The sequence below is a fragment of the Nicotiana tomentosiformis genome, chromosome 5 (assembly GCF_000390325.3).
Source record: "Nicotiana tomentosiformis chromosome 5, ASM39032v3, whole genome shotgun sequence".
Taxonomy (NCBI): Eukaryota; Viridiplantae; Streptophyta; class Magnoliopsida; order Solanales; family Solanaceae; genus Nicotiana; species Nicotiana tomentosiformis.
Window position 1 is genome coordinate 16,007,769 of NC_090816.1, and position 20,512 is coordinate 16,028,280.

Sequence of the window (20,512 nt, forward strand, 5' to 3'; positions counted from 1 at the left end):
TAGTAACAACAATGTTTTATGGTAACGGCTTGAATGACACGGCATATATATACACACATTTTTGAATGTTATTTACAAAAAAATATACAAATTTTATATACTTTTAATGGATCCATTGGCATACACGCTTTTCTGAAACTAGTTAAGCAGCAGATGCTTACAAAGTTGCAAGCAATTTGGTCTTAAAAGGTTATGTTACAACGAATGGACTTCGAACCTTGTACCTCCCATTGGTCCATGTAATTGATCCAAAAAGTTCTGTCTCTAAAGATGTAGCTTTGAAAGTTAATTGATAGCTCAGTTTCTTCACTCGACTTGTAAATTTCAATGTTATCGGAGTCACTCGGACTCTCAATGCATCTGGTGCTGTTATTATAGCTATATATACTGCTTCTTCTTCTTCACCAATGTTAGTTAGAGTTCTGGTAATTTGTTTGGTTTCTTCTTCTGTGGATATAGAAACGGCTATTGATGGGTAGTTCATATTGGAGACTGATTCAGCAGTTGAGTTGGTGGGGCATGAAAAATTGTTTGGAAGTGTTTTAGAGATGAGTTTTATTGTTGACATGTTATAGCCTGTAGAGCAGAGGAATTGCAGATAGTCTGTGATCTCGGTCTCATAAACCAAACCTGGTTTCAGTGGTCCAGACATAGTTGCTACTCCTGCACCAAAGTCATATGGCGTGGCAAGGTACTTTCCGTATGCACTATTGATTAACATTTGACTCTTCAAGTTGCTTTCCTGAAAAGCTATTAAAAAGAAAAGAGGGAAAAAAGAAGAAGAGAATGAGACTGCTTTTGCAAGAGCCGCCAGTAGTGGCACTGACATACTTCAACTATTATCAGGTTCCTACCTGTGGGCATTATAGCTGATTTGGACTCCAGGTGGGATTTTGAGACTTCAGTGTTGCAGCAATTGCAGAAACATGAGGACAAGACAAGGAAGTCCCTGAGAGGATGTTGAATAGTGGCAGTGCTTGGCCAGACCGAGCCACTTCTGTGTCATTTGCGGGCCAAGCTGCAAGTATTGCGGTCCCTGGTGCTGCAATATCCAGCTGCAAGTACATGTCAGAAACCATTCAGTATGTGATCTACAGGCAATCTGGCATGGATCATAACTTCTGCTTTATAACATAAGTATGCATCAATCACGAGTCCTTACTATATCCCTTTGGAGATATTCAGTAAAATTGAAAGTTAGAAAGAAGACTAGCATGGTCCTGCACGAGGGGCACAAATCGAGCAGTGGTCCAAATTGATGGGAAAAAATATGGATAGCTTACTTTTAAGAGGTTTGGAGTATTGTACGCAGGGCCTCTTGATGAGAAGAAAGCAACAACAGGAGCTGGTTTGAGATTATCTACACTAACAGTTGGTAGAATTGTTGCCACAGGGTTCCTTGAGAAAATATGAAAGTGCAGTTAGTATGTAATACCAAGTGCTTATTGAGAAGTAAAGTGAGTAACTTGTTGAGTTGATGTACGAATGAATCTTTATGCCATCCCCTTGAGTGATTACCACACCTGGAAAGGATCCTAGTTTGGGTGCCACTACGAGTTCATCATCAGGAATAACTAATATAAATCCAATGCCACCCTTGTTCTTCACTTCGTTTAGCCTATCTTCGATTGAATAATCATCAACGTGATATTCACAAACAACAATTTTACCCTTGACTTTGTGTTCGTCGCGTGAATCTGGTTCACATTCTCTGAAATTTCCCCAAGTTAGTTGCAGGTATGTACAATTTTATTTCCAAGGGAGACCTAGAAATGGGAACTAATATATTTCAATCTTCCGATTACCTTGCCACCCCGTCATAAATAGTTAAGTTGGCAGATTCACTGGCCAGCAATGGATAAACTGGAGATTTACTGAGATTAACAAAGCTAATACCTCCACCCCAAGAATCAACAAGGTATTGAAAGATGTTCTTGAAAGATAGCTAGTGGTTAGAATAACTGTGTTTTTCTTTTTAAATACCTTAATCAGCTTGTTCCTGCCCATGGGAATATGTGTCTCAATGTTTCTGTCGATAGTTGTAGCAGCAATTGTGAAAATCCAAGGAACAACATTGACAATAGTTTCTCGTAAAGGGCCATCATTTCCAGCAGAGGAGACAACAAGAATGCCCTTCTCTACAGCATGGAAGGCTCCAATGGAAATAGGATTTCTTGAAAACTCGAACTCTGCTCCAGCTGGTTGACCAATTGATAAGTTTATGATATCAACCCCATCCGCAAGGGCATCATCAAATGCTTTCATAATAGCCGATCCACTACATCCATAAGGTGTGCATATACGGTACACTGCAATCCTGGACCCTGGAGACCCACCCTTGGCTGTTCCTGCTGCTAACCCATAATAAGATGCACCTGCCACTGGACTCCCTGCTGCCGTGGCTGCAACATGAGTACCATGCCCATCATGGTCCCTAGGTGTCCCTGTAACAGGCGTTGGAGAGCCTCCGTCATCGTAAAACCTTGCGCCGATCAGTTTCCTGATACATGTCCATGAATGTAGACAGTAAAACTTCTAATCAAACTGATACACCTAGCAAGGTACTTAGTAAGCTGAATAGGAAATAGTTCGAGACAGACAGACTGAAAATCTGAGCATCACGTCCAAAACCTTAAGAAAGTCGCCCAATACCTCTGTAATCCACTTTCGGAAATTTTACATAGCCCTTATTGGATAAATATAACTCAACAAAGACCGTTACCTGTTGCAGCTGGAAGAATTGAAATCATAACCTTTGGTGCAAGTTCCTTTCCATCGGGACGGGACTGGACCCATACCCTTGTCATTGAAACGCTCTGATTCAGGCCATATTCCTAAACATAATACATGATACATGGTTTACTAGTGTTATAAGAATAAACAAAGTGTAAGAAGACTTTGCATTTAGATTCCTACCAGTGTCAAAAATGCCAATTATGGTGTCTGCTTCATTTGAAGTTGAATTTGAACCAGAACTGTAAGAAAAATCATGTACCAGATCATATTGATCCCTTAGGAAATCCCATGACCGCGTTGTGTGGAGTTGAAATACAGGATTAAGGAAAACAGAGACAACTCCGGGTTGTTCAGCAATCGACTGAGCTTCAGCATCTGATAAACGTGCTGCAAATCCTGAGAAACTATTTTTGTAGCTGTGCACCACTGCATTCTTTCTCCTAATGCAATATATACAATGTTAAAAGATAGATTGCATGAATTACAATTCTAATACGGGACAGATGCAAATAGTAGCAGTCAGTGTGTTCAGGTGAACTCATTGGCTTCTGTGGGTGTGTTGTATATATGATAATATAAATGGTTAAAGAATTCCAAAAAAAAACATATATTCTGCTAATTAAGTTTGCACTCAATGTTACAAGGTATAGTGACCGTAGTAGTATCTGGCGACAAATCAAAATACATCAGCAAAAGTTTATTATACTAATTTAATTAAGTAAAGCTTTAACAACTAATGAACTAGTAGACTTGTAATCAAGTTCCTGACAAGTGATAACAATACAAGTACAACTTTATCATAGTGCAGAATGTTAAACATGGTTATAGATTAGAACCAATTACCTTGTTGTCAGGGAGCTCATAAGCTGAATTTGATCATCTCTAGCGACATCATTGGATGAACCAGCGGCACCCATGTAAACAATGTAACTGCCATGGCCTTCTGCTTGAGAAACTGCCTTGGATTCTCTTAGAAAATAAACTAATAAGAGACAAACCCAGAAAACTAAAGAAACCCTTTTCATGTTTATGCCAAAACTTGATGAAAGTGCAGTTTTTTTTTTTTTTTGATAACCGTGGTGTCCGGACCAACTTGCGCGCACCTCGACTAATTCCACGGGATACCTGCCACCTCCCACCAGCAACAGGTACCAGGTAACTCTATCTACCAAGGCTTGGATAGATGGAAAGAAATCACCTAGTATTTGCTTCCGCTGGGATTTGAACCTGAGACCTCATGATTCTCACCCACTTCATTGACCACTAGGCCACACCCTTGGGTGCATGAAAGTGCAGTTAAAGAAAGTAATCTTTAAATAGGGGAAAGGATTGATCTGTTCTGTGATCTTATTGTTTAGTGTACTCCTACGTGCACGCATTGCTAGCTGAACAAGCATTCCATAAATCAGTTGCACAAGTCTAATGTGGTGGGCTAATTTTAATGATCACATGATTGATTTTTTTTAATTTTTATTTTTTTAAATGGATTTTGTATTTTATTGATTGCGCAAAACTTACACCAAGAGGAGATTACACAGTAACCTTCCAGCAAGTGAGGAATGGCATAATCACTCCTTTACAAGGATGAAAAGAAGAAAGAAAATTGAGGGGTTTCCTCATTAACAATGGAAGCTTTCAAAAGATTTGACAGTGAACAAATGTTGAATCTGACCATAGTGGTAGAGATTCATCATTTGTTCACTCTTTGCTTAGCTTAGCCTATTGATTATTATAATACTATAAGAATCATTGTAAGATGTATTGCCAGATCATGAAAGAGAATAATAATAATTAAAAAAGAAAGTGTGGCACTGGCAGATCATGACAAGAGAATAACTACAAAAAAGAAAAGAAAATAGTGTTCTCTGTGTAATCCATCTGAGGTTAAGGAGACCTTTATACATTCTTTGTGCTTTTTGCTAAAGGGTTAACCAATATTCAACTATGCCTCTAGAGAATAAATTGAGATCAGTCATATGAGCTTACTATATCTATTCCGCTCTATTCAAATCTTCAATATATCTCATGGGTTTCATTATAATTAGTTAGCGTTTGGCCATATATTCCCAAATTTATTCTGAAAAATTTAATTTGGGTGAAGTTTGGTCTGAAGATGAAAATGTGTTTAGACATCTATTTTGGGTGAAGTTTGGTTTAGAAAAATATGAAACATGACTTATACCCATAAGTTCTAAAAACTATCACAAATACCCAACAGTACCATTATCAATAACATTCATTATATTATCGCAAACCATAGTCCTGAATATAAATAAATTTAATACAAAATTATCATTTTATAATAAACTACATGATACACTATCAGATGACCGAGAAGATGAAGCAACATCATTACAAAATAATAAATGGTGGGCTCTTTTATAAAATACAAAAGTTTGAGGCAATTTTTAAAAAATATAATAGTGATATTTTGGCCCAAAACCAACTATTGAGCTGGTTTTGGGATTTGGGATTTGGAATTTGAGATTTGGGATTTGGCCAAAATGTAGGCAAAATCTATGGCCAAACATGTGTTTGCCAAATAAAATCCAAGTTTATTTTGGCAAAATCTATGGCCAAACGGGTCCTTAGATTATACTTATGCCACCTTTATTTGGGCTTCTACTCCACCTTAGTTTGGGTATGGCAGCCATGCCTGCTGCTCTGCAGTCAGTTTTCTACTCATAAACTTGCCTACAAGCCGATTTTTTTTAAATTTATGACAGTGGTATCCGCGCCAGCTTGCACGAACGTCGAGAATTCCATTGAGTACTTGCTACCTCCCACCAGAACAAGTACCAGGTAACTCTGCCCACCAAGGCTTGGGCAGATTCCCATAAAGCACCTACAGTTTTTTGTCTCCGTTGGGATTTGATTCTGAGACCTCATGGTTCTCCGCCCACTTCGTTGACCATTAGGCCACACCTTTGGGTGCCCCACAAGCCGAATTTATTGTCCGGGATGTTATGAGGAAAGCCATGGAAAGAGAACCCTGAAGTGCTGCCTCAGTCATGTGTTTGCAGTTCCATGATTGTTTGTCAATGTAATTATGCTTGCAGCTCAAGAAATGAGTTCTTTTTTAATCTATAGATACTTCAGATTCTTCTTATTTTGATATGGGAGTTCTTGTTTTTGGTGTTAAAGTAGGGATTGATGCTTCATTATTGATGAATAACACGCCAAACTAGGAGAAAAACTAGCTTTAATATAAATTCACACAGGTATTACGAAGTTGTAGATGGGTCAAGGAAGCCTTGGAGATTGCCTTCCCTGGCGTTGTATCTTGCGCTGACCTCCTAATCGTGGCTGTCAGAAATGCTGTTGTACTGGTAAAAATACATTGTCACCTTCTCACTTCTTTCTTCCGAAAAGAGCCAAATGCTACTCTTTTCTTCTTCCTTTTTTGTTTTTGTTTTGCTTACTGATATTCCTCTGCTTCTGTGTAGCTCTCTCCCACCAAAAATGGAAAAAAGAGAGAGAGAGAGAAGAATAAAACAAAAGAGCTAAAAAAGGAGAACGAGAATATAAACAAGTAGTATTTCAAAATAAGCTTACTATAAAAGCGAAGACACAATTGACTATTGCGTACACACTACCCTCCCCAAACCCTACACTATGGGAATACACCGGGTATGTTGTTGTTGTACAATTGACTATTGCACTATGTGACTAAATTGGTGGTCATTTTCATGTATTATGACAGTCACGTTTCTTCTTCCTTTTAGAGTAAATCATAATTTGAGGAGTAAATCGAACAAAACTAAGAAGCTGTATAAGATAATGAAGCAACGTATCTAGCAAGAAGATAATAATAGAAAACGCTCCTTGTTATTCTCATCTTTTCTGGTTTCATCATAGAAAAATTAAACATGTATTTAGCTATAGTTTCTTGAGAGGAGTTTCTTTGTTACTTCCGTTTTTACTCAGAGTGGAGGTCCTAATTGGGAAGTGAAATTGGGAAGGCTAGATAGCCTAACAGCAAATCAAGAAGACTCAGACAAGAGTATGCCAAGTCCATGATCAAATGCAAGCTACCTCATTGATCTCTTCAGCAGATTTAACTCTTGTAGCCCTTTCTGGTTCTCGCTCCATTGGCAACGGAAGGTGCTTTTCCATCATTTTTCGCCTATATAACCAGTCTGGCTCAGGCCGGCTTCACCCTGCTACTGAACAAAGATTTAGAAAAAAGCTAGACAGGCTTTGTCCACTTGGTGGAGATGGGAATGTGACAGGAGACTTGGATGAAACACCTGAAGTATTTGATAACCAGTACTTCAAAGACTTGGTCAATGGACGAGGATTTCTAAATTCAGATCAAACACTTTTTAAATACCATCTAACAAGAGAATATGTAAGGTGGTTTAGCGCTAACCAAGATGAATTCTTTAAGGCCTTTGTTGAAGGGATGATAAAGATGGGTGACCTGCAATCTGGCTGCCCAGGAGAGAAGATAAGGAGGAACTGCAGAGTGCCTAATAGCCACCGGTTAGAGTCTTAAAAAGGAGAGGAGAGAACTTTCATCGCCCGAGCCACTGATTCAACTGGAGAAACTCTGAACTCAGAGTTGTCTAGATACAATCCATATTCTGTGGTAGCTCAGATTTTACTTCAAACAGTAACTTCCCGCCTTGGCATTAAGTGCAGCTCCAGATGTACTAGAAATTAGAAATAAAGAAAAAAAGGTTAAAGGCCAACCACCTAAGGCAAAACAGTGCAACCTAATCTCAAACTTCCCCTCGCCCTAGATGATTTCTGAAATTTCCAAAATTCTCCATTTTCATCTCAAAGCCTGATCACCCAATTTTACTTTGGTGTTATCATTTTTCTAAAGCATCAAATAATAAAGAGAAAGACAGAACGAACATACAAAAAAAAACATTACCAAGAGTGTGAACTTCTTAATGAATTTGTACTTAATTGAATACTGTAGTTATGAACCTTTAGATGTACGAAATGTCCATGTATCGGTTGCTGCGATGATTTTAAATAGCTTAAGATTAGTGACTCGAATGAATTTGCATTACCTTTGCCTCTTTGAACGTACAGTTCCAGATCTAAATTCACCGCAACAGAATACAAAATATTTAGCCACTTTGAATATGAAGTCTATGCTGTCAACAATGGCTTTGCCATGTCATTAGAACACAAATCCAAGCGCTTGAACATGTCCAGCCAGCTTAAGTTGCCCATCTAATCCATCTAGTAAGGAATAAATCTCCTGTGAAGAGTGGTGATAATTATCACAAGCAGCAAACTGGTGGATCTTTTTCTCTATTTCGATCCAACTGGAACCTGGACATTCTTTTTCTACTCCTAATCCTCTCAAGATTGCCCTGATCCTGGCTACTTCACTCCATCTATTTGCATCAGCATACATGTTCACTAGGAGGGCGTAATAGCCACTATTCTTTGGCTCCAAAATACTCAACTTTTTAACAGCAACTTGAGCAATTTCCAAGTTCTTCTGAAGCTTGCACCCACCAAGTAAAGCACCCCAAACAACAGCATTTGGCTCCATTCTCATGCTTCTAATAATCTCAAGTGCTTCCTCTGGCAAACCAGCTTTACACAATAGGTCAACCATGCAACCATAGTGCTCCATTTCAGGAATGATACCATAGTACCCGGCCATAGTTAGAAACCTCTTCCGACCCTCCTCAACTAGCCCTGCATGTGTACAGGCTGTAAGAACGCTGACGAAGGTAACACCATTCGGCATTACCTTCTCTTTCTCCATCCTGCTAAACATAGCTAATGCCTCTTCTGCATAACCATGAACAGCCAGTCCATCAATAACAGAGTTCCAACAAAAAAGGTTTTTATCCCTCAATTTATAGAATACCAAGAGTGATCTCTCCAAGCTCCCGCATTTTGCATACATGTCAATTAATGCAGACCCGATATGCACACCAAGATCAAAACCTTTTTGCATAACATAAAGATGCATCTCCTTTCCTTGATCCAGGACACCAAGATGCGCACAAGCAGAAATAACACTAGTCATTGTTACTTCATCAGGAGTGATCAAGTTACTCTTCATGTCACAGAAAACCTCTATAGCTCGTCCATATATCCCATTATGAGAGTAACAATTAATCATCGTTGTCCACGATATCAAATCCTTCCTCGACATTTCCCTGAACAACAACTCAGCTGACTCAATATCCCCGGTTCTCGCATACCCATTAATCATAGCATTCCAAGCAGGGGTAATTTTTTCAGGCATTTCATCGAACAAACTTCTAGCACCACCCAACTGACCAGCCTTAGCATGAGCTGAAACCATTGCAGCCCAAGCAAAATTATCTCTTTCAAGCATTTCATCAAACACTAATCTTGATAAATCAACTCTACCTAAATTAGAGTAAAAATCAATTAAACCAGTTTGAACAAAAACATGGGATCCAAAACCATATTTCAAAATCTGCACATGAACACATTCCCCTAATCTTGAAGCACACATCAACGTGCAGCCCTTAATTACTGACGAAAACGTGTAGCTATTTGGACTATTTTGAGGTTTTTTAAACATGTCTATATACAACTTTAAAGCATTAAGTGGGCTGTGACAATTAACAAAAGCTCTTATTAATGCGTTGTAAACGAATACATTGGGATTTTCCATTTGGGAAAATGCAAAGGATGCAAAATCTGTGCTATTAAGTGTAGAACATGTGGCAATGCATTGGTTCATCAAGAAACAGTCTTTAGTTGCAGCGCCATATTTTAGTATCAAAGTGTAAAGGGATTCCAGCTGCTTTGAACTTGTACATATTTTCAGTTGGTTTACTATAGAAAGGATTTTGTTCTTTGCGGACATTGATATCCAGGCTGTGAAAATGAAAAGCTTGAATAAGAAGTACAAGAACTGAACTTGTGTTCTTACTGCGCACTCAAACTGGATATAAGTTTCAATTTTAGTCTTGAATAAATATATCTATTTGATCTTTAAAATAAGATTCGGAGTATAATGGTTAAAGTTCTTAATTTGGCCATAAAATTAAACATAAATTTTCAAGTTTTTTAAAATAAAATAAATATATTTGAAAACTATGTATAAAGAATCATAAAGTTATAATAATTCATATTTCAAAATACTTATAAAATATTTAAAAAATTATAAAAAATGAACTCCCCAAATATTAATGTAGACACATAAATTGAAGAGTAATAATTATGCCTCAATTCAAGTAAGTTAAGTATTAAATATATAAATTTTCAATACTCTTAAGTCATTACCCTGATGTCATTTGTGCAAGCACCTCTAAATTTCAAGAAATTCATTTATATTCTAAGGATAGTTTAACGGGTTATATATTTTATACTCCCATCTTAATAATGTAACTCTTTATTTTAATAGTATACCCCTAAATTTCTTTATTGTGCAACAATATTTTCCAGTAAAGAAATATCTCAATAAGTTATTTATTCCTGAGATTATATTTGACTAAGAACTAAAAAATATTCCATGTGAACTTTTGTAATGTCACTTATGCATATTTGAAAGATAATCTTACCCTTATTTAAGAAACTAGAACTGAAAACGAATTAATCACCTGCCAAAGTAAGACTAAGACACTAAATCAACATAAAAATGCTACATAAATATTGTATAGGGTAAAATATGTTATGACACGTGGCTATCCAAAAAAGGGACACGTGGAACCCAAGACGGGGATGGCCAAAGACCGAAGGCAACTGTTCTGTTTGTCACCGGAAAGAATAACGCTCGTAAAGATGTGATAAATGCTCTTCGCCCGGTGGCATTTAATAGAGAATATTCCATGACATTAAGAGAAATTACCCGTTACAGAAAATTTGGCATTTATGTTCACCGTTACATCTTCATCAATGTCCCTCGTAATTGACATTAAAGAAGGGCACGATAATAGGACATCCTTCCCTATACATAGCTATAAATATTGATCTCAGTTATCATTGTAAATGAGATGAATTTTTTGTCAAATTTACGCTCAATTCTATACAAAAGCTCAAATACAATCTTATCTTCTTACTTTTTGATTTCGTTGTTGTTGTGCCCTGCTTCCGAAACTGTTGCTTCTATTATTTCGTCTACATCCTAAGGCTAAGTATTGCATAATTTTTCGATTATTTTATTACTTCAGGATCAAATTAATTTATCTGTCTAGAAACCACGTATAAATTTAACTACACCGTTTTTGTAATGACCCAACATGTCATTTTGACTTTCAGAATCTCGTTCCTCCATTTACTCCTCAATTTATGCTTTATAATTATTATGTGACTGATCAGGGTGGTTAATTCGGGTCCGGTGAGGTTTTTAGAATAGATTGGAACACTTAGTTCCAAAGTTTAAAACTTAAGTTGAAAGGTTGGCTGGATGTCGGCCTATGTGTAAACGACCCCAGAATAGAATTTTGATGACTCCAACAGCTCCGTATGGTAATTTTGGACTTAGGAGCATGTTCGAAATTTTATTTGGAAGTCCGTAATTAAATTAGGCTTGAAATGGCTAAAACAAGAATTTAAGTTTGGAAGTTTGACCAGGGAGTTGACTTTTTGATATCAGGGTCGGAATCCAATTTCGAAAGTTTTTATAGCTCCATTATGTCATTTATGACTTGTGTGCAAAATTTGAGGTCAATCGGACTTGATTTGATATGTAGAAGTTGGAAATTTTAAGTTTCATTAAACTTGAATTGGAGTATGATTCGTGGTTTTAGCGTTGTTTGATGTGATTTGAGGTTTCGACTAAGTTCGTATGATGTCATAAGACTTGTTGGTGTATTTGGTTGAGATACCGAGGGACTCGGGTGAGTTCGGACGGCTAACAGATCATTTTTAGCCTTTGGGAGATAGTTGATAGTTGTTGGTATTTTTCTTCTGGCTTCCTTATACGCGATCGCATAAGTTCATTCGAGATTGCGTAAGCTAATTTGGGATCATTGTTTGCGATCGCGTAGGCTTGTTTGAGGCAGTGATGGTTTTGTTCTTCGCGATTGCGTGAAGAGAGCCGCGATCGCATAGCTATGGGAGTTTGTTATTCGCAAACGCGTGAAGAAGGTCGTGTTCGCGTAGAGTAAGTGGAGCAGAAGTGGTGGTCACGCGTTTGTGTTTTGCGATCGCGTGGATGAGTTCGCGATCGCATAGGCCTGTGAGTTTAAGCTTCGCGATCACGTGGACAAGTCCGCGACCGCATGGGGTTAATTTAGGCAATGGGAGAAATTTTCATCGCGATCGCGTGACAAGTTCGCGATCGCGTAGAGCAAATAACTGGGCAGAGAGTTTAAGTTCTGAAAATGGTACTTCGTCGCATTTTCCATTTTTACCGATTTGGAGCTCGGATTGAGGCAATATTTGAGAGATTTTCATAGAAAAATAACGGAGTAAGTGTTCTTAACTCAATATTGGTTAAATTATCTGAATTCATCATTGTTTTTATCATTTAATTGGTGAATTAAGTTTGAAATATTTGAAAACCCTCTTGGATAAATTTTATGATTTGAGGGCCGAATTGTTAACAGAATTTAGTAATTTTGGTATGGGAAGACTCGTGGTTGAATGGACGTTCATATTTCGTAACTTTCGCCGGATTCCGAGATATTTTTGAGTTAATTTCGGATTTTTATTGAAAATTATAGTATTTTCTTATGAAATTGATTCCTATAATTTTTGGTTACTGTATCGAATTATTTTGGCTAGATTCGAGCCATCAGAGTTGGATAATCGAGGAAAAGGCCTACTGGTGGATTAAATTGGAGCAAGTCGAGATAAGTCTCTTGTCTAACCTTGTAAGGAGAAATTTACCCCATAGGTGATTTAAATTAATAATTGTTGCTAATTGTGGGGAGCTACGTGCGCACGAGGTGACGAGAGTCCGTGCGTAGCTACTAATTATGCTAAAGTCCGGTAATTTAAGACTCAAATCATGAATTACGTATGTTAATTGTATTCTTTATTTAATTAATGTATTTGAACAAGGTTGGGTTGCTCTAGTGGTAAGCACCCCCTCCCCCCTTCCAACCAAGAGGTTGTGAGTTCGAGTCACTCCAAGAGCAAGGTGGGGAGTTCTTGGAGGGAGGGAGCCGAGGGTCTATCGGAAACAGCCTTTATACCCCAGGGTAGGGGTAAGGTCTGCGTACACACTACCTTCCTCAAACCCCACAAGTGGGATTATACTAGTTGTTGTTATTATTGTATTTGAACTATATTCTGCATTGCTAGGGAAGATAGTAAAAGATTGAAATCTCGTATATTTTAATTTTTCTATAAATTAATTAATTATTAAAAAAAATTATACATCGTCTTGTATTAATATTATAATATATACATATATATATATATATATATCCTCATTCTGGAGGTACATAAAAAATGTCCTCCTTTCTTGTGGAGCGGACCGAACGCCTCGACAGTATATATACATCTATGGATCGCGCTGCACGTCCCTCGGCAGTGTACACGACACTCTGGATCGGACCGTACAACCTCGGCAGAAATCGTGCCTAATAATAATAATTACACGATACCTTGATATTTTAATTGCAGCTTGTGAAGTTAAATAAATTAAAAATTCTCGTATTTGAAGGAATTTAATTATTTCTGTTGGTTAAAAAAATTATTGTTAATTCTATAAATCAAGTTGATTTAAATAAATCTATTATTTTATTTTATTTATTATTATTGACCCTTAGTGAGTGTCAAAGTCGACCTCTCGTCACTACCTCTTCGAGATTAGGCTTGATACTTACTGGGTACACGTTGTTTACGTACTCATACTACACTTTGTGCACTTTTTGTGTAGGACCTGAGACAGGTGCTATAGTTGGACCTATCAGCGCGCACCCACGTTATCCAGAGGCTTAATGGTGAGCTGCCCTTCTGAGCCGTTCTGCAGCAGCTAGTGCCTCTTCTTGAAATTTTATTATGTTTATTTCATTTCAGACAGTATTTAAAATTTTTGTATAATCCACTAGATGCTCATACACCTGTGACATCAGGTCTTGGCATACACTAGTAGAATTGTTTTGGATTTAATTTTGTTCCTTTTTTTTTAATTTACCATATCTTTTTATATTGTCTTAAATTCTTGCAAGTTATAAGAGTTTACATACTCGGTTAAATTTTTAAAGAGTTGAATATGTGTTTAAATCATCAGTTGGTTTGCGTAGCTGTAGTGTTGGGCGCCATCACGACCTATAGGTGAAATTGGGTTGTGATAATATGGTATCAGAGCACTAGGTTCACGTAGGTCACACAAGTTATGAGCATGCCTAATAGAGTCTTGCAGATCGGTACGGAGACGTATGTACTTATCTTCAAGAGGCTATAGGGTGTTAGGAAACTACCTTGATGTAGTACTAAATATCTTTCTTTTATTCTCTCATAGATTGTGAGAACGCGCTCTAATGAGGTTCCACACCAGGGGAGAGCTACTCCCCAGTTCTTAAAGGCCGAGGGAGGGCTCCAGCCCGTGGTAGGGGACGAGGACGTCCCAGGATTGTCCCAGTTATGCCACCAGTGGGTCCAGCAGAAGATTCTATTATTGAGGAACAGGACGAGGTGCCCGTGGCAGAGCCAGCTCCGATGGATTTCACGTCTGCACCGGAATTCCAGGATGTCATAGGCCGTATGTTGCGGTTCATGGACACTATGACTCTGGCCAGTTTATTTCCGGCAGGCCCAGCCACATCTCAGGTGGGCGGGGGAGCACAAACCCCTACCGCACGGGCTCATGGGTAGGCAATTATTGTATATCAGACCCAGGGTGCACTACCCGTAGGTGGAGCCCAGCCAGTGGTAGCAGCTACACCTGAGACCAGACCAACTGCAGTCGCCGAGCCGCAAAAATTATTGGACAGATGGACTAGAATACATCTTCCTATCTTTAGGGGAGAGCGACATGAGGACCCCTATGACTTCATTAATCGATGCAGGGACATACTGCACAATATGAGGATATTAGAGTCTCATGGGGTAGATTTTGCTACTTTTCAGTTGGAGGGCAGGGCCCGTAGATGGTGGAAGTCTTATCTTCTTGGCAAACCAGCAAATTCTTCTCCCATGACTTGGGACAGATTCACCCATATTTTCCTGGACATGTATATTCCACCCTCCCAGATGGAAGAGATGCGGTTTTAGTTTGAGCAGCTCCATGAGGGTCAGATGTCAGTGACCGATTACGAGGTGGGGTTCTCTGAGTTATCTCGCCATGCACTTATGATACTCCCTACTGGGGCGGAGAGAGTGCGGAGGTTTGTTGCGGGTTTACATACTGGCATTCATGCCACTATGGCCCGAGAGGTTGAAATGGGTACTTCTTATAAGCTAGTCGTGGAGATAGCCCAGAGGATTGAGGGTGTGCGTCAACAGAGTCGAGAGCAGGTTATGAGAGATAAGCGATTTAGATATTCTGAAGTACTCTGTATGGGGGTAGAGGTCAGTTCGTGAGAGGGAAATCCAGTAGGCCCCCATATCCAGCATCACCGCCTCCTCGGGGTGCTCCAGTACGACCTTATATCAGTGCTATGCCAGAGAGTTCTTATCGCCCACCAGCTATTCAGGGTATTTTCAATTGGTATTCAGGTCACCAGGGGCAGACTTTTAGTTAGCAGCCCATCGTACCGAAAAGTTGTTACGAGTGCGGGGATCCTAGTCATATGCAGAGATTCTGCCCCAAGCTTCGGGGTAGACCAGTGTAGCAGGGTCATCAACATATGATTACCGCTCCAGTTGATCCACCGACCGTCAGACCACCAAGAGGCGAAGGGCAGGTGGGTAGGGGTTGTCCTAGAGGTGGAGGACAGCCAGGCGGAGGCTATCCAGTTGGCGCTCCAGTCCGGTTCTATGCTTTTCCAGCTAGACCAGATGCAGAGGCCTCAGATGCAGTGATTACAGGTATTATTTCTATTTTCTACAAAGATGCCTCCGTATTATTTGATCCAGGATCTACGTATTCATATGTGTCCTCTCTCTATTTGCTCATTTCCTGGGTGTTTCTTGAGAGTCCTTGAGTACTTCTGTTTATGTGTCCACTTCTGTGGGCGATTCTGTTGTTGTGGATCAGATCTATAGGTCCTGTATTATTACATTGTGTGGTTATGAAACTAGAGCAGATCTTCTACTGCTTGAAATGACACACTTTGAAATCATCTAGGGCATGGAATGGTTATCTCCATATCATGCCATCCTAGATTGTCATTCCAAGACTGTTACCTTGGCTATTCCAGCATTTCCTAAGCTGGAGTGGAAGGGTTCGTCTGTTAGTTCATATAATTAGGTTATTTCTTTTATGAAGGCTCAACACATAGTTGAGAAGGGTTGTTTAGCTTATCTAGCCTATGTTCGAGATACTACTACAGAGACTCCGACTATTGATTCAGTGCCTGTAGTTCGGGAGTTCTCCCATGTATTTCCTTCAGATCTTTTAGCATGCCACCAGATCGTGATGTTGATTTTTGTATTAACTTGGCTCCAGATACCCACCCTATATCTATCCCATTATATCGCATGGCTTCGAAAGAATTAAAGGAATTGAAAGAACAACTTGAGGAGTTATTAGCAAAATGGTTCGTCACTTTGGGGTGCACCCGTGTTATTTATGAAGAAAAAGGATGGAACTATGCGAATGTATATTGACTATCGCCAGCTGAACAAGTACCAGTTGCCGCGTATTGATGATCTATTTGACTAGTTGCAGTGTGTTAGGGTGTTTTCTAAGATCGACTTGAGGTAGGGGTACCATAAGTTAAAGATCCGGGATTCAGATGTTTCGAAGACTACCTTCTGGACTAGATATGATCATTATGAATTTCTGGTGATGTCTTTTGGTTTGACTAACGCCCGAGCAGCGTTTATGGATTTGATGAACATGGTATTCAGGCTATATATCGATTCGTTTGTCATTGTCTTCATTGATGATATTTTGATTTACTCGCGCAGTAAGGAAGAGCACAAGAAGCATATGAGAGTGGTGCTTCAAACACTGTGAGAACAAAAGTTTTATGCTAAGTTCTCCAAATATGAGTTTTGGCTAGATTCTGTAGCATTTTTGGGGCATATTGTATCAGGCAAATGCATTAAAGTTGATCCTAAAAAGATTAAGGCATTTCAGAATTGGCATCGTCCCACTTTGGTGACTGAGATCAAGAGTTTCCTAGGTTTAGCAGTATATTATCATCGGTTCGTGGAGGGCTTTTCATCTATTGCAACACCTTTGACCAAATTAACCCATAAGGGTGCTCCGTTCTGATGGTCTGATGATTGTGAGGTGAGCTTTCAGAAGATCAAGACAATATTGACTACAACACCAGTGTTAGTGTTGCCTTCCAGTTCGGGGATGTATACAGTGTATTGTGATGCTTCACTCGTTGGTTTGGGTTGCATATTAATGCATGGGGCGAGTTATTGCATATGTTTCACATGAGTTGAAACCCCACGAGAAGAATTACCATGTGCATGATTTGGAGTTAGCTACAATTGTTCATGCTCTTAAGATTTGGTGGCATTATTTTTATGGGGTGTCTTGTGAATTTTACGATGATCATCGCAGTTTGAAGCATTTGTTTAAGCAAAGGGACCTAAATTTGAGGCAACGCTGATGGTTGGAGTTACTGAAAGATTATGATATCACTATCATGTATCATCCGGGCAAAGCAAATGTAGTTTGCCTTTTATTGCAATAGAGGAGAGGCCATTAGCTTTGGATATTCAGTCCTTGGCTAACAGACTTGTGAGGCTAGATATCTCAGAGCCCAGCCGGGTTCTTGCGTGTGTTATGGCCCAGTCTTCACTATTTGAGCATATCAAGGCTCGCCAGTTTGATGATCCACACTTAATGGTTCTACGAGAAACGATACTACGGGGTGGTGCCAAGGAAGTTACTATTAGCGCGGATGGTGTTCCGTGACTCCAGGATCGTCTATGTGTTCCTAATGTGGATGGACTGAGGAAAATGATTCTAGAGGAGGCACACCGTTCTCGGTATTCTATTCATCCAGGTGCTACAAAGATGTGTTGTGACTTGAGGCAGCATTATTGGTGGCGGAGGATAAAAAAAAGTACATAGTTGAGTATTTAGCTAGGTGTCTAAATTGCCAGCAAGTTAAATATGATCACCAGAGGCCAAGTGGCCTACTTCAGTAGATGACTATAGTTGGGTTGTCGCGGACCTTGCGGAAGTTCGATGCAATTTGGGTCATTGTCAAGAGGTTGATCAAGTCGGCACACTTTATTCCGGTTGTGACTACGTATACTTTGAAGAGGTTGGCCCAGATTTATATTCAAGAGATAGTTCGGTTGCACGATGTGCCAATTTCCATCATATCATATAGAGGCCCTTAGTTTACTTCACATTTCTGGAGGTCAGTGCAGAGTGAATTGGGGACCCACGTAGAACTCATCACATTATTTCATCCGCAGACCGACGGACAGTCGGAGCGGACAATTCATATTTTGGAGGATATGCTCAGGGCATGTGTGATCGGCTTTGGAGGTCAGTGGGATCGTTTCTTTCCTTTATCCGAGTTTACTTATAACAACAGTTACCAATATAGCATCGAGATGGATCCATTTGAGGCCTTATATGGTCGGCGATGTCATTCGCCCATCGGATGGTTTGAACCCGATGAGCGAAGTTATATGGTACTGATTTGGTGAAGGATGCCTTGGAAAAGGTAAAGTTGATTCAGGAGCAACTTCGTACAACACAATCCAGACATAAGAGTTACGCAGATTAGAAAAACGCGTGATTTATCATTTATGGTGGGTGAAAAAGTTCCTTTGAAGGTTTCGCCAATGAAGGGAATCATGAGATTTGGGAAGAAGGGCAAGTTAAGCCCAAGGTTTATAGGACCATTTGAGGTGTTGAGACGAGTTAGGGAGGTTGGTTATGAGCTTGCCTTGCCTCCCAGCCTATCGGGAGTTCATCCGGTTTTCCATGTATCTATACTCCGGAAGTATCATGCCGACCTGTCACATATGTTAGACTTTAGTACAGTTCATCTAGATAAAAGCTTGGGTTATGAAGAGGATCCAGTTGCTATTGCTGATAGACAGGTTCGCTAGTTGAGGTCCAAGAAGATTTTTGCAATAAAAGTCTAGTGGAGAGGCCAACCAGCCGAGGAAGCGACTTGGGATGCTGAGGAAGACATGCATAACAGATATCCACACTTATTTAGCACCCTAGGTACAATTCTAAACCTCGTTCAAGGACGAACGTTTGTTTAAAATGTGGAGAATGTAATGACCCAATAGGTCATTTTGACTTTTAGAATCCCGTTTCCCATTTACTGCTCAATTTATGCTTTATAATTATTATGTGACTGACCGAGGTGGTTAGTTTAGGTCCGGTGAGGTTTTTAGAATGGATTGGAACACTTAGTTCCAAAGTTTAAAACTTAAGTTGAAAGGTTGGTTGGATGTCAACCTATGTGTAAACAATCTCGGAATAGAATTTTGATGATTCGAACAGCTCCGTATGGTAATTTTGGACTTAGGAGCGTGTTCGCAATTTTATTTTGAACTCCGTAGTTAATTTAGGCTTGAAATGGCTAAAACAGTAATTTAAGTTTGGAGGTTTGACCGGGGAGTTGACTTTTTGATATCAGGGTCAGAATCCAGTTTCGAAAGTTTTTATAGCTCCATTATGTCATTTATGACTTGTGTACAAAATTTGAGGTCAATCGGACTTGATTTGATATGTAAAAGTTGGAAATTTTAAGTTTCATTAAACTTGAATTGGAGTGTGATTTGTGGTTTTAGCATTGTTTGATGTGATTTGAGGTTTCGACTAAGTTTGTATGATGTTATAGGACTTGTTGGTGTATTTGGTTGAGATACCGAGGGACTCGACTGAGTTTCAGACGGCTAACGGATCATTTTTGGCCTTTGGGAGATAGCTCATAGCTATTGGTATTTTTCTTCTGGTTTCCTTATACGCGATCACATAAGTTCATCGCGATCATGTAAGCTAATTTGGGGCAGATGTGACTTTGTTCTATGCGATCGCGTAGACTTGTTTGAGGCAGTGATGATTTTGTTCTTCGCGATCGCGTGAAGAAAGCCGCGATAACGTAGCTATGGGAGTTTGTTATTCGCGAACGCGTGAATAAGGTCGCGTTCGCATAGAGTAAGTGGAGTAGAAATGGAGGTCACGCGTTTGTGCTTCGCGATCGCGTGGACATGTCCGCGATCGCTTAAGGTTAATTTAGACAGTGGGAGAATTTTTCATCGCGATCGCATGGACAAGTCCGCGATCGTGTAGAGCAAATGACTGGGCAAATAGTTTAAGATCTGAAAATGGGACTCCATTTTTACCGATTTGGAGCTCGAATTGAGGCAATTTTTGGGAGATATTCAGAGAAAAACAATGGGGGTAAGTGTTCTTAATTCAATATTGGTTAAATAACCCGAATTCATCATTGTTTTTATTATTTAATTGGTGAATTAAGTTGGAAAAGTTTGAAAACCCTCTTGTATAAATGTTATGATTTGAGAGCCGAATTGTTATCAGAATTTGGTAATTTTTGTACGGGTAGACACGTGGTTGAATAAGCGTTCATATTTCTTAACTTTGGCCGGATTCCGAGATATTTTTGAGTTAATTTCGGATTTTTATTGAAAAATATAGTATTTTCTTATGAAATTGATTCCTATAATCTTGGGTGACTGTATCGAATTATTTTGGCTAGATTCGAGTCATTCAGAGTTGGATAATCAAGGAAAAGGCCTACTAGTGGATTAAATTGGAGCAAGCCGAGGTAAGTCTTTTGTCTAACCTTGTAAGGGAGAATTT

At 39.3% G+C, this 20,512-nt stretch overlaps 1 protein-coding gene and 2 pseudogenes across 1 annotated transcript; 1 reads left to right on the forward strand and 2 right to left on the reverse strand.

Annotated features, from left to right (window-relative positions):
- Positions 1-46: 46 nt before the first annotated feature.
- On the reverse strand, positions 47-4,155 carry LOC104095936 (CO(2)-response secreted protease-like; annotated as a pseudogene).
- Positions 4,156-4,361: 206 nt separating this feature from the next.
- Positions 4,362-7,234, forward strand: LOC138891958 (peroxidase 17-like; annotated as a pseudogene).
- LOC104095939 (pentatricopeptide repeat-containing protein At1g06143) lies at positions 6,546-9,620 on the reverse strand. The gene is made up of 2 exons (XM_070202016.1): positions 7,761-9,620; positions 6,546-7,391 (listed from the first exon to the last, which is right to left on the reverse strand). The coding sequence occupies exon 1, from the start codon at positions 9,554-9,556 to the stop codon at positions 7,874-7,876; it is 1,683 nt and encodes a 560-aa protein (XP_070058117.1). The 5' UTR covers positions 9,557-9,620; the 3' UTR covers positions 6,546-7,391; positions 7,761-7,873.
- Between the last annotated feature and the right edge of the window lie 10,892 nt (positions 9,621-20,512).

Coding starts and splice junctions, on each gene's coding strand:
- LOC104095939 (XM_070202016.1), bottom strand. CDS start 9,556: ATGTCCGCAAAGAACAAAATCCTTTCTATAGTAAACCAACTGAAAATA.